This window comes from Urocitellus parryii, chromosome 2, assembly GCF_045843805.1.
Source record: "Urocitellus parryii isolate mUroPar1 chromosome 2, mUroPar1.hap1, whole genome shotgun sequence".
Classification (NCBI taxonomy): Eukaryota; Metazoa; Chordata; class Mammalia; order Rodentia; family Sciuridae; genus Urocitellus; species Urocitellus parryii.
Genome location: NC_135532.1, coordinates 212,620,703 through 212,635,662, shown reverse-complemented (window position 1 = coordinate 212,635,662; position 14,960 = coordinate 212,620,703). Strand labels below are relative to the sequence as shown.

Below are 14,960 nucleotides of genomic sequence, written 5' to 3'. Positions count from 1 at the left end.
TTAGCAACTTACTCCAAAAAAAAAATGGGGTGCTTTGAAATAAAGCCTGACATACCCAGGCAATGTAATATTAGACATTCATTATAAAGCTGGGTTGTTTTCAAGGAGAGATGATTGTGGTAAAGTGTTTTGTGGAAATGACAGGTAAAAATAGGAGAGTATCTTCTTCACTATTTCATTTCAAAGAAAATTCAGGTATGCATGGGAAAAGAAGGAAAGAAATACACCAAACTTTTAATAGTGATAGTTTTATAGTGATATAGTTGTATCTTGTTATTAATTTTTTCTTTCAACTGTTTGCTCAATTTAGATGTTTTTAAAATAAACTTATTTCGAATAGAAAGTGTCTGTGCTCACATTGGACAGCAGTGTCCATTGTAGGAGTTCACAGCGCAACACATTTTCACATAGGTAGGCAGCATTAAGTGGCCTTTCAGATTTTAGTTCTTTAAAAATAATGGTTTGTTTTTCCAGAAGTACCTATTTGCTGTAATCCAAACACAGATCCTTTTGTGACACGCCATGTAACTGCTTTATTGTTAATCAACTTGTAGCTTTCCTGGATGGCTGTATTAGTCTGGCATATCTTCCTCTGGGACCTCACTATTTCACATAGAGATTTTTCTCTGAGAAACAACCTCTCTCAGCTTCTTCATTATTCATGTCAATGCAAACTCTCATTTCAGTTTATGGCATTGGATCTTAGGGTGTAACTGAGCAACCTAGGAAATCATGTTCAGTAGGCACACCTACCAGAGTCTGGAAAACATGATGAACAATCATAAATAGTTTCAATTGTAGACGTCAAAGGAAGGTGCTTGTGGTAAATATGTGTATGCATCCAAGATTCTGTGATCTTCTTAGATGTTCCAAAACACTGCTGTTGCCTAGAATATCATTTTGTACAGTTTTTAATATCAGTGAATAAAATGTTTTATTAAAGGGTTCTTTGTTAATTTATAAACTGGAACACTTAGAAATATGCAGAGATATTTTTTAAAGTCAAATAGAAAATATTGACCAAAGAAAATAAGAAGAAACTATAGTGAAGGACTTTGCATTTTCAAATGTTTACATTAAATGTCAAGGACTTGCGTCCTGCCTGCAGCATATCTTTGAGATATGATTGACAAAAAGATGCTTTCTTTCATAGACAGACAGACCATCTAAATGTGTAGGTTATTTTTGTGGAACAAGGAGGTAAAAATTGATTGCATATATCTAATATTAATTTCTTAAGAAGCAATATCATAATTCAAGGGTTTGTTTCTGATCAAGCACCTAACTTCTCATTAAAATGGTATGAAAAAAATATTTAACATTACAAATTATTTGAGCCGGTCCCATTGAAAACAGACCTCTGGATTAAACTTTTCAAAAGGTGATTATCAATCAATTCCACAGCATGCCACAGTTACAAGGAAAGCTGTCCTCTAATCAAATGAATTCGAGGAACATAAGGAGCTAAATAGTCGAATTTTTGTCTTTTTTTAATTGCATGACTTCTGAGCGACTTGTATATTATTTTCTAGTATGAATTTCTAAGGAGAGTGACCCTCAACAGTGCTTCCTGAACATGTTTGGCCACTAGACTCCCTTGCTGTGTACACGCAGGGGTGAATGCTTCTCTGCTGGAGCTATGAGTTTCCATTTGTTCCGGATTCAGATGTCAGTCCCTGTCTTTAATAGCAATATTTCCTTCTCAGCAAGAAGAAAATTCAGCTTGAGGAATAGCAGAAGCAGAGGGGAAGTAAACCAGAAAATTGGGATGAAACACATAAACCTCGTTTCCTTGGACTACGACAGGCTGTGAACTTGGCATACCTCATTCATTTCATTAATAAGCAGATAAATGGAATCGTGAGCGTAAATATGTGTCGTTTAAATGAGATGTTAACAGCTGAAAATGTAACTGCTCTCAAGAGACATTAAAGCAATCTCAGAGTTTCAGAAGAATAAGAGTTTGGCATGAATTCCTTGGCAATATTCCTGGTTCTTGCCAGAAATCTGCTGCAATCGGAGAGGAGCCATTCCTCCATGATATGAAGGTACTGGCAGCCTGATGAAAAGTGAGCATTTAGAGAGGATCACAGCCTTAAAAGTGCCTGGGGACAATGAGCCATGATGGTTGGGAGGGAGAAAGCAATCACTGCTAACAGGAAGGAAAGGGGGAAGGCCAGGCAGTCTCGCTACATACCTCAACAGCCAACCTCCTTCTCACCCACCTCTCGAGCAGGCTTCCTTATCTTGGCAGAACAAATTGCTTTAGAAGGCACAGTACTAAGGCACATGGAAGAGAATCAATTTGACTGCATGATCATTTACTGGGACCAAAATATGCTGTGTCCAAATCACTGCATTAAGCCCTGGCAGAGGACAGATTTCAATTAGCATTGTCCCTAACATCAAGAAAAAAAGCAGGCTCTGGGCTGAAGATAATTTTTAATTGACACGTAATATTTGTACATATTAACAACATACAATGGGATTTTTGATTCATGTATCTATTGGGTAGTGGCATGCTCAAAATAGTCCTCATGACCATCAGCTTAAACTAGTACCATTTCTTTTTGGTAAGTACATTCAAGATTCTCTGCTGATTTGAGATATATAATGCATTATTGTTGATTAGATCCCCGTGCTGGGCCCCAGAACACCAGAGCTTATTGCTCCTCCTGTCTAACCATAACATCATACCCACTGGCCTGCTTCTCCCCCACCTTCCACCCCACTACTGTCCCTAGTCTATGATAACCATTACTGTACTTTCAACTTCTCTGTGAGATCAACTTTCAGTATTCCATTTATAAATGAGACCATGTGATGTTGTCTTTTTATGCCTGACCTATTTCATTTAACTTGATATCCTCCAGGTCCATCCATATTGCCAAAAATAATAGGGTTTTATGTTCTCTTTGTCTAAATAGTATTCTATTGTGTATATAATACCACATTTTTATGCATTCATCTAAGGAGAGACATTTAAGCTAATTCCTAATCCTGGCTATTGTGAATAATGTTGCAATAAACATGGGAGTAGAAGTGTCTGTTCAACATGTTCAATTCATTCCCTACCAGTGGGATAGCTGGATCATATGGTAGTTGGTATTTAGTTTCTTGAGGAGCATCAACACTATTTTCTGTAATGCCTATTTCCCCCTAATATTCAGTATATTTTATTTTATCCAAAGACAAGAGTTTATCTCTGACTAGAGGAATCAGAAAGAATTCCACATAACAGGTTATGAAGAATGAACTTCTTGCTTTGTTGATGCAAGATCTGACTGTCGTCCAGAGCTTCCTTTTCAACAATCTCCCACCAGTAATGTGATCTATTCCAACGAGCTGGAAACTCTTCTGGGAATAAGAACCAAAGGGTCTTTCATCTTTGGATCTTCTAGTGCTGCTAACATAGCCCTAGACATGAACGCATGCTCAGTGTTCCATGAATTAAAGTGAATATGGATAATACTGAAATAAGAGTAATCTTGGCTTTGGAGAGGTGTTTTTGTTTTCAAAATTTCAATAAAAAATTTATTGAGAAAAAATTTCTGGTGCTATCTGCAGAATGATCCATAACCTTTACTTTACTGGCTACCCTCTGAGGCTTCTCAGTGATTCTTGCTCTGTAGATATATTTTCCTCCTCCTAGAAGGCCATTCTTCCTGTATTCATACAGATCTTTTTGAAGGTATCAAAGAGATGGTTCAAATGTTGTTACCTTCTAGATGCGACATCAATCTAATTCTACTTCTTCAAAGGACAATAATACATGAAGACCCTTGTAGCAGGTTTGGTCCTAGGCCACCAGATCAGTGAAGTTATCTTTATCCTTACCCACAGATCTGTCCTTACTCAGGACTTCCTGAAAGGTAGAAATCTCTTATTTGTTCTCCATTAGGTCAGGGAACACCTTCTTCACATCCAAATTCATCTAGCATGAGATCTTTAACAAGACTGCTGGTTTCCAAAAGCAAAACAGGAAGAGGGAAGCTGATTGAGGAAGAAAGATTGATCTAAGGGAATCTTAGGAATTAAATGTGTAACCTTGAAATTAAAGGTGCAGTAAATACAAGCCTAGAGTAAATTGCTTATGATGTAATAAACTAGAATTATGGACATGGCAATAAAGGGAGGCAATATAATATTGTATATTTAAGGAGCAGCTATCAGCGAAGGAATAGATCAAATTGCCATCTTGTTTTCGTTGATAGCTTCTGGAAAGGCTATTATTCTACATGAATGCAAATCAGGAGTCAACACTACTTAAACTTTCCATTTCTTGATTGTTAGCTAATGGTTCACCCTTTCTTCCCGAGGGAACTCAAAATTTGTCACAATGGGCATAAGCAGCTAGTTATAGGAGCGAAAGAGGTTTATTGGAATTTATATATACATATATATATATATATATATATATATATTTCAATAAACCTCTTTATATTTACATATTCTGACTGACCCTGTCAGACTCAAAATAAGGTATAAAAATACAATAAGCAAAAACCACTGATGTGTTGTGTGATAGTTAACAGCTATATTTGCAAAATCAAGTTAGAGAGCTAGATATTGCTTATTAGAAGTACTGGATAAAATAATACATTGCAATGAGAAAAGAAATAGAATAATTAAAAACAGCAAATACTGGCAGAGAATGGTTGATAGGTAGAAAGGAAGGGTTGTATACAAGTTCTGACATTAAAGGCCTACTGTGGTGACTACAGTTAATAATTGATTGTATATTTCAAAATAGAGGAGAAAATTTTGAACGTTCTCATCCACAAAGAGATGATAAATAGCACACTATTTATGGATTTGATCCCTACAGACTATATATGTATGTATGTATAATATCACTGTACTCCAGAAATATATACATTTCTTATGTATCAGATAAAAATAGAATCAAAGGTTTTAAAAGCAGTCAATATTAAAGCTTTCTTAAGTTTATCTGATTATGTATTAGTTTCTGCTGCCATAACAAATTACCACAAACTTGGTTGCTTAAAACAACAGAAATTTATTCTCTTGTGTTTCCAAGGGTCACAAGTCCAAAATCAGGACACTGGCAGCATCCCACTTCCTCCCATTCCTGGATTTTGAATAGACAGCATGAAATAATCATGTCTTCAGTCGAGTGCCTGTTGCACTGTTCCTCATCATGGTCCATAGCAACTTCAGGCCCCAAAACTCAAGTCTTCCTCAACACTCTTCTCATGCATGGTTTGTCAGCAAATCCTGTATCGTTTGCCTTTAGATTTTACCCAGAATCCAACCAAGTTTTGCCTCACCCCAACATCACAAATCTGAATCAATCCATCATCTTTCACCTGTGTTACGTGACTAGCCTCTTATTGTAATAATCCATTGTTACAATATTATAATAATGTAATATTATAACAATGTCTCAATCATGTGATATTGTTACAATATTGTAATAATGTGATATTGCAACAGGTTCAAGAGCAGATCTCCCTATGTCTTTCTTGTTTTTGCTCCTCTCCTCCCTTCAGTTCATTCTTTTTCTTTTATTTGTTTCTTACTTTTTCCCCCCCCGTACCGGTATGAAACCTCAGGTGCTCTATGGCAGTTCCATATTATCAGTCCTTTTTATTTTATTTTGAGAAGGGGTCTTGCTAAGTTGCCTAGGTTGACCTTGATCTTGCAATCCTCCTGTCTCAGCCTTCCAAATAGCTGGGATTACCAGATGTACACAAAAAATGTGCAACTTCCAGATTTAATACAGAAGCCAGGGTGATTCTTTTGAAATACATCATTTTACTGCTCTGCTCAAAGCACACCACTGGCTTCCATGTCACTCAGAATAAAGCTCACAGCCTGTTATTGTTCCTGTCTGTGATCGATTCCCTTTCTAGAGTGAAAGCTCCAAACGTCAGATTTTTGTCTGTTTTCTTTCCTGGTGTATTCTCAATGCCTCGAACAGTATCTGGTTTGTAGTAGGCAAGATTTTATATATAAATGAATGAATGAGTCATTGAGTGAATGAATGTATGAGATCATCAATAGAATCATGGACATCATATACGTAACCATGAATCAAAGTAAAAAATAAAATAGAATGTGGCGTGTAATCTTATACTTCTACAATGGTTATTATTGGAACATGTTCACCATGACATGATAAATTGAGTCAGAAAAATATTTCTTTTACAGGAACAAGGTTGAATATCATTACTTTTCTGTTTTTGCTCATCAGGAAATGAGGCAAATTCCTTGGCACAATAGAACATTGGTTTCTTTTTTTTTTCTTTTTTCTTTTTTTTTTAATATTGGGGAGGAGGGAAGTAATTTTTATATTTCCCACTTATCTTCCAGCAGAGGTGCCATCTACAGGGAGCTGATAAGAGTAGAATTGCTTCTTTTGAAGTTATGTACCATAGGAAGGGCCTCAATTTCTACCATGTTATACTTTTCCTGCTTCGTGGAAACAGTGACTGGGAAGCAGGTTAATAAACGGGCTATCAACTACTCTTGGAACCTAGAAAATTTAATTAATAAAATCTTGAGCCAGTCTGGGTCTCTTTTACCTAGAGCTGGCTGGGCCACATCCCTGGGCAGTATGACTCTGTAGTTAGGCATAAGAGTTAGGAAAGTTTGGAAACCATTTGCTGGATACTGTGTTCCAATCAAGGTCCATGTGGTTTCCAGGATGACCTGTTGGAAGGCACTATGGATCTTCAGAGGTAGGGCCGCATGGGAGGTCCTTAGGTCATCTCATTATGCCCTTGACCCTAATCTTCTTCCCTTCACCTTTGTTTCTGCTCGTGAGATGAGCAATTTTCTCCTCACCACAGATCCAAAGCTTTAGGGTCAATCCATTATGGACAGAAATCTCCCAAAGAGCCAAGATAAATCTTTTCTAATTATAAATTGTTTCACGTACTTCATTATAGTGATAGAGAAAGCCAACAAATCTGCCATTGCTTTGGACTCAACTTAAGAGTATTCATAAAAAGCACAGCCTCCTGTCCTCATCTTCTCTCAGTGCTGCCCTTTGCCTACAATGATCAAGTCATTAACCCAACAGTCCAATGTATGATTGTGCGCGATTCTCTTTTTAAGTCTAGATGGAGGGATGTGGTACAAACCACAAGCCCTCCCTGACCACCCTTCATCCCACCCACCATGGTGTCTTGAAAGCAACCTATTCCACATGCAGGATGTCACCCTAGCCTCTGTCCTTGTCTGTGTGGTCTCAAAACACAACTGCCCATGACCTAGCTTCCTTGGTGTAGGAGTCTCCCCAACAGAGACAGAACCACTGCCATGATAATGGAACTCTGTTGCCTAAATGATTTCTAGTGAGTTCCTCTCTGTTCATCTTAAATTATTTTGTGATAAATTCTGAATCTTGTTAGAAGAAAATGTGACTTACACAGATGTGATTTCCATTAAAATTGTCCATGTTTCAATTGTAAAGTCCTCAGGGTAAAAAGAGAAAATGAATATATTAGAAAATGAATATATTAGCTATCACAACAAAATTTCAGAAAGTGGGTGACTTAAATGACAGTTTGTTTTCTCGTAGTTCTGGAGGCTGGGAGTGCAAGACCAGGGTTCAGAGGCCTGATTTCTCTTGAGGTCTCCTTCCTTCCTCCCATCCTCACGTGGACTTCCTCTGCTCACGTTGAATGTATGTCTGTGCATCCAAATTTCCTCTTCTTATAAGGACAGAATGGATCAGGTCTCATCTTACCTAGCTCATTTTAATCTGATCACCTTTTTGAAAATGCATTTCCAATGTAGCCACATTCTGAAGTACTAGTTTTAGCATTAGGGCTTCAACAAATGAATTTCGGGAAGCATAAGTCAGCCCATAATAATGACATTCAAAAAAGTTTTACAGCATCAAAACTACTCCAAAATATGGGAACACTCCTTATTTTTCATTCCTTTGTTGAGTGACCATGTGGTACCTTTGCTGAAGTAAGGGAACATGGAGTACAAAGGACAGAACCTTTTAGCATTAGCCTTATTTGTTCCAATGTCTATTCTTTCCAGCAAGGACAACAGGGAAAATCAAGATAAGAAAACCACAGGCTTTCTACAATAAAGCCTAAATATACATATTTATTAAGAACATAAAAATGTTCAGTTTTCAGAATTCATCTTTATTTTGGTACTTACAAGAAATACAATTTTTTACCCTTCCCTGCCATTTCAAATAGCACAAATATTCACATGAAAGCTCAAAAAGTCAATCTCTTCTAATTTGTAACCCTTAGGTTGGACAGTGTATCCAAATTATCCTGAGACATCAAGCCGCAAATGGTTCTGGGGGAAGGTTGAGAAAGAGGCTGGGGTGCACGTTAATGATGCCCTTCGACCCTGGTCATACTTATTGGTGATGAGGCAGAAAAGACCTGGATTCCCCAAGGACTGGTGTGTGATCTGCACTCACTCAACCTGGTCCATGCCATCCTGAAGACTTTTGTCTTTTTAGTCACAAACATACTTTGCATGGCTCAGGTTCACAGGAGGTGCAGGTAATGGAAGAGAGTGTGGGAAATCCAACCTGCAGGTTCTGCTTCTCCCAGCCAGCACTGCCTCGCTCCACTTCTCCAGACGTGCAGCAGAAAGGAAAGGCTTCCTCTTCATCCTGAACTCTCAGAGTCTGCCCTCCTTTCCTCACCCACTGACCTGGTTTGGGAAGTGGAGAAAAAATAAACCAGGCGGGGCTGCTTTCCCTCTCTCCCGTGAGCCTGAGCTAGTCTCTTAGTTTCACATTTCCTAATCCTTCCTTGGCCTGATAAATTTTTAGGTGTAAAAGTCATACTCAGTTCAGTCCAAATAAGGGAAAGCAAAAGAGACAGTGACCTTAAAAGAGAGAATGATGGATGAGGGAATCAGGCAGGTGCAAGAGCAGAGGAGGAAGAGGAAGTGTAGAGTGAACGAGGTAGGGATTCCTCTCCTAGCCCATGGTACTCCTGGCTTCCAAATGGCTGGAGCCATTTGTTCACTATGCACAGACCCCACAAAAGGCTTTAAAAATCTCATTAGTAGCCCACACCCATCTAGAAGAAAGAAAGGAAGGGATATTCCTAGGTGTGTGTCCCTCTCTATTCCTTTTATCAAACACTCTGCATCTTAAACCTGAAGCTAGGGGGAGGCAGAGGAGGGAGGAAGCAGTGGATCCTTAAACAGTCTGCCCCCCTGTGAAGTATTAGTCTGGCTCCTATTAATAACTTTCTCCTGTTTTTATTATATTTCACTTTCTTGGTACTTTTCCAGCACTCTGTATACCTCACATCACTGTAGGTTTTTGGTATTTATCAGATGCCCTTTTCTCAGAGAAAAGGAGAAAGCGATAGGGTGCTGAGCTAATGACACAACGTGTAATTCTCATTTGGCAAAGGAATAAAAGAAATTGTTCTCAAAATGAAAAACAGAATTCACCTACACACCACCTAAACACTTATCAAAACACATAATTTTCTTAAACCCAGGAACACTCAGATGTGTGGGAAAAGGAAACTGTATCCCAAAGGAATAGCTCTGAGGTGAGCAGGAGGCGAACAATACCAGCCTTTCCCTGGGGAGCAGCTGAGCTTTCTGAGGACTTTGTCTTATATCAACTGCTTCACAGACAAGGGACACAAGGCAGCAGCTTCAGCCCATGCTGGAGACGAGCAATAGAAAGAGCTTGATGAAGTTGATGGCACTCACTGGTTGGACAGTCAGACATCTGAGTTTGTCACAGATTTGCAACCTCGAATAAGCTGGGTAAAATAATCTCCCTGTTCACTTTTTAGAAAGACAGGAAAAGTATCTGCTACCCTGAATGTTATAAAGTTTAAATGAAATATACATAAAAGAGCTATTTCATGGTGACTTTCATCTCAAGATCCTCCTGGAAGGTGAATCAGGTAAACTCATGTCCAGGATTCAGAACTTCTGTTTCCTGTTACAGTGTTTGTACCTACCTACTTACCTACCTACCTACCTACCATACACAGATTAATGGTGCTCACACCTCAGCCTGTGATTAACTTTTTTCCTAAACAGTTGCAGCCTGAAAATATTTAGATGACTTGATTTCCATAGGAATAGTGGTTCTGAGTTAAACACACTGTCTGTGTGAGGGCTCACTGGGTATGGGAGGGAATAATGAGTAAACAAATAATTGCTAATAATGACTGGATCTGCTGTGTGCATCAGCTTGACAGTGAGGGTGAACTCACCTCACAGCCATCTTCTTTTGGTGACCAAGTGTCTATTTTCCAAATTTTACCACTTTCCTCTCAAACATTCATCAAAAGTTCTGAGGAACTGGAAATCCAGCTCCAAATCCCTGTTTGTAATTACCCAGCAAAAGAAAAACAAAAATTCACTGGAAAAGTAAATTTATTCCCAACACTCATTTCTGAGTGAATGTTCCATGCAGGTCTTTAGATGAAGTTTAAAATGATCACCCAATATCATCACATAGTTTTCAGTTATGGTTTCTCTAAGAACAGGGAAATGATCAATATGTGAATGATTCCTAACATTGGTCTGTAAATGCCAGAAATATGTCTAAAAGGAGCCAAATTTGTTCTGTATAAATCTTCTTAGCTTTCAATCTGACACCGTAGTAGCTATTTAATTGAGAATGTCAGTTTATCAGAAAAGTTATAGATGTGCATTTATTTACTATTCTTTCAAAGTAGGATGAAAGTAATCACTTTCAATTAGCATCTATCATTTGGCGTTCTCCAAAAAAAGAATGCTCATTTATCAAACTCCCAATTCATGATATTGATTTCAGATTTTTTGGTACATTTTTTTTTTCCTTGAGTACAAAGCATTATTAAAGCATTTACAAATAGATCTAGCACAGGCAAGTTTAGGGAAAACCTACAACTAACTTTGGTAAGGAATTACAGAATGGCAAGAGCAGATAAACAGCAGCTTGAGAGTCTCAAGTATTCAGAATTCCAGGGACATCAGTTCATATGCATTCTTAAAGGAAATGAGTTTGGGTCAATCAAGGAGTAAGTTAAGTGGAGGTCATTTAAGAGGACTTCTACTGAATGTGAACACTCCGTGTCTATCAATAATCCCAGAACAGCACTTAAAATACAATAAGAATGCATAGTTGCCAGTACTTACATGTCTCTATCCAACATCAAAGCCTCAAAAAAAAAAAAAGCCAGAGCTGAATTCTCTGATGAGGCTTGAAGCACTAATATTTCATATTATTTTTTCTAGTGAAATCTTCATGTTTAAGATATCCGAGCTCAGCAAAGGCACATATTTCTTCAGAGATGGTATACAGGTTTGCTTTGGGGAACAACCAAACAAAATTTCAAAAAGAAAGAAAGAAAATGAAAAGAAAAAAGAGTTCTTTGAATCTGCCCATGCACTTCAGAAAGTACTAGAATACATTGCTAGAATACATGGCTCAGAGTTCTGACCCATGAAGTGTAGAAATGATGCTTTCATTCGAAAGAGTATGTGTGTCCCATTTTGAGCCCACTCATCTCTCTGTGTGATCTCTTTGGAATCTAGAATGTCTGCTTCTGAACAGAAAGAGCTTCATTGTAAGGAAGGGCGGTCCTAACAGGATAGAGCTCAAATTATCTTCAGGTCAAGGACCAATGCCATTCTTGTCCAAACAGTGGAAAATTGCTCTCTGCTTTATTATCTGTTACATTTTCATGCTACAAAATATCTGGAATATATTCACCGTCTGAGAGGTATTATACATGCCACCATTGAATTTAAACCTTCAGGATCATATGCCATTAGACCTATTTGTCTGCCTATGACACATGCTCATAAACTTATTTTAGCCCTGGATTTGGGGTCTGCTTAGACCATTTATCACGTTAGGTCTTTCATTTGTGGTTACCATTTGTCTTCTTAAAAAAAAAAAAATTTATGGATGAATCATGTGACTAATGCTTCTCGTCCATCTCTTTTGCTTTTGCAGGAGGGATTTTTGAAACTGTGGAAAACGAACCTGTTAATGTGGAAGAACTAGCTTTCAAGTTTGCAGTCACCAGCATTAACAGAAACCGAACCCTGATGCCGAACACCACATTAACCTATGACATCCAGAGAATTAATCTTTTTGATAGTTTCGAAGCCTCACGGAGAGGTAACCCTTTTCCCACTTTTAAAAGCTTCTTTGGGCGATCCGTCTGCTCCATGGGTCACCTTTTTGCAACCTGCCCTTTTTCAAAACAGGCATCTTAGTGCAAATGGGTCGTAGGAAATCTCAGGCCTGGGTGTCACTGATCAATGCAATCTGTGCTAACCTAATGGATGCTGCCTTACCCTGTTTTCTGGGCCTTTCTGATTAGCTTACCCTTCAGTGCCCTCCACTCTATGATTAACTGGTTCAGCTGTGAATGGAAAATGTCAAGCTTGATCTGTTTTTCCTTCCTGAAGCTGAGATACCACCATGAAATTGTACAGTGCAGTCAAATAAAACTTTGCAGAAGGTCACATCCATGGAGCTGTGGAAATGCCCAGGACATACATAACTCACACCCTGAATTTTAACAGGTTGTAAACTATGGGGTTTACCTAGCATCTTCACAACACTTTTTTTTTTCTCCTTTCAACAAAATCATAGAAATACAAAGATTAAATCTGTGAGAGAACAATGTCAGCATTTAATTTTCTTTTGCTTCTGAACAGAAGACAAGTGCCTAAAAAGTAATCCAATTTATAGACTACAAGCTTTCTCCCATGGAATGATTCACGTGGAACTGAAGGGTGGTTTAGACATCCTGCTGGCACTTCTAGGATGATTCTTTGAAGTAAGATCACATTTGATACACTTGAAGCTTGGCCTCTAATAAGGGCACAGTCTAGTCACCAGATAAAGGAGTTTGTGTGGCAACAAAGGCTGTTGAGCACCCCAGAACAGAAGGGTCTCTTTGCCTCACAGAGAATGCCTCACCATTACAGACAAACAAATAAAACACAGTGAACTCCACAGTCCCGCTGGTTTCCAAGTTGCTGAATGCTGGTTGTTAACTGAATTAACCTAGTTAGATCATAGGATGTGTTCACTTAGTGAACTTTTGCAAGACTTTTAGTACTCTTTCCAAATAAAATATAAAACTTTTCTTAGGAGTACAGGTGAAAAAAATATAGTGCAATGATGTCTGTCTACCTATGGCATGCCACTTAGTACAAGAATTCTTTCTTTTTCAAGATGGATGGAGTTAAAAATGTCATATAGGTCAGGATTGTCTATGAACAAATAGTAAAGCTTTGCTTATACAGCACTTTGAAATTTACAAGTCATCTCCATATGCATTATCTGTTTGGGTTAGATCTCTCTCTCTCTCTCTCTCTCTCTCTCTCTCTCTCTCTCTCTGTGTGTCTCTCTCTCTCTTTCTCTCTCTCTCTCTTTCACACACACACACACACACACACACACACACACACACACACTCCATAGAAAGCCAGCCAACTACATTTAGCATCGGTACTTCAACCCACATAAGAACTGAGATTTCTTATGATCTGAAGTACCTGCCATACTTGTAAATTAAACACCCCAAAGCTTCTTAAAACTGGTAATTTGCTGGCAAACAAAATTCAAAAGGATTGATTTTCTGTCAAGTACTATTAGAATCCTAGAGCTACATATTAGCAAAAATCTCAATCCATTGCACAGGCTGGATCACCTGGCAGTTCACAAACTCTTGTGCTCTTATTTTTTTTCTGGTTAACTAATGAAAATACATCCAGAAATAAGATTCTAAGGACAACGACAATTTATACCTACAGCACTTAATGCAGAAAAGTATACATATCTATAGCTGACGTAGTAATTCAGTACTGAACAGCACAGTATCAAAAAGTTTTCCTTGTAAATGACTGTCAACAACCACAGCCCCTTAGATATCTACAATAGTTATCATATTATTCTCTCTAAATCGAGTCAGATAATTTTAGAGTCATACAAATGTTCCACTTACTTTTATTTGCCAAATGATATTATTATCAAAGTCAACACCATTGCACTTACAAATTGAGCTATTATTTAAGTCTTATATTCAATTATTATATCTTGGTAGTTCTAAATTACTTCAAAATAGAATTACAATATAAATTTGAAAATGCAGCTAAATTTATATTTAACACCTGCCAGCATAAGATTAATAGGCTCTATTTACATGGTTGTAGAGGTTAAACTGCTCTAACCTTTCTGGAGGGAAATTTGGATAATATGTATCAAATAACAAAAATGCCAAAACCCTTTAATTTAGTTAACCCTTGGAAACTCAACCCTTGGAAATCTTCTCTGAGGAAGTATCCTAAGATACAGAGAAAAATAGAAGTTGTATAAAATTTCTTATGGTCAAGAAGTGGGAGGAGCTTCAATGTTTAAAATTATAAAAATGGTTAAAATAAGTGATTAAATTTCCGTGGAACGGTATATTCTACAGATACTGAAAGTGTCCTTTTGAAGAATTTATAATTACTTGACAAAGAAGTGTGCTATTATATTCAATGTATCAAACTGCATTTGTATAATGATCCCAACTGTCTGAAGTATAAGTAGATATTCTCCCAAGATGATGGATTAAGTACAGCCTGCTGGTTTTCCATACATGTTAAATATTCTAAATTCTCTCAATTAGCATATATAGTGAGAAAATTAATTTATGTTATAAATACATTTTTAAATATGACTTCATTCTGTTAAGGTATATGTTGGCTCATACTGAGACAGAAAAGGACCTGACCTTGAGCCGGGGTCCCGAGCTCTGATTTAGCTCCGCTACTGTTAGTGGTCAAAACTCAGCCCATAGTCTTGAAGTGAGACTCCTAAGATTCCCTTTAAGCGATGCTATTCCATTGTTCTGTAATTAATTAGGTGTCGAGAATCAGTATTCTGCAAAAGAAACAATCCTTTGCAAAATCTCAATAAACTGGAACTGAATTTGGGAAAGACAGAAGCTAAAGCAATTTGTAGTCACTCACAGGTTTTT

General features: G+C 37.7%; 1 protein-coding gene across 12 annotated transcripts in view; it reads left to right on the top strand.

Moving 5' to 3' along the window:
- The window catches only part of Grik1 (glutamate ionotropic receptor kainate type subunit 1), a 389,318-nt gene that overhangs the window by 225,756 nt on the left and 148,602 nt on the right, over positions 1–14,960 (top strand). For 7 of the 12 annotated variants that reach the window (XM_026396163.2, XM_026396160.1, XM_026396161.1 and 4 more), the window contains exon 2: positions 11,936–12,103. The exons of the other annotated variants lie outside the window; for them this stretch is intronic. In XM_026396163.2, coding sequence (XP_026251948.1) covers positions 11,936–12,103 — 168 coding nt within the window. The remainder of the gene's footprint in view (positions 1–11,935; positions 12,104–14,960) is intronic. 12 annotated transcript variants of the gene reach the window in all.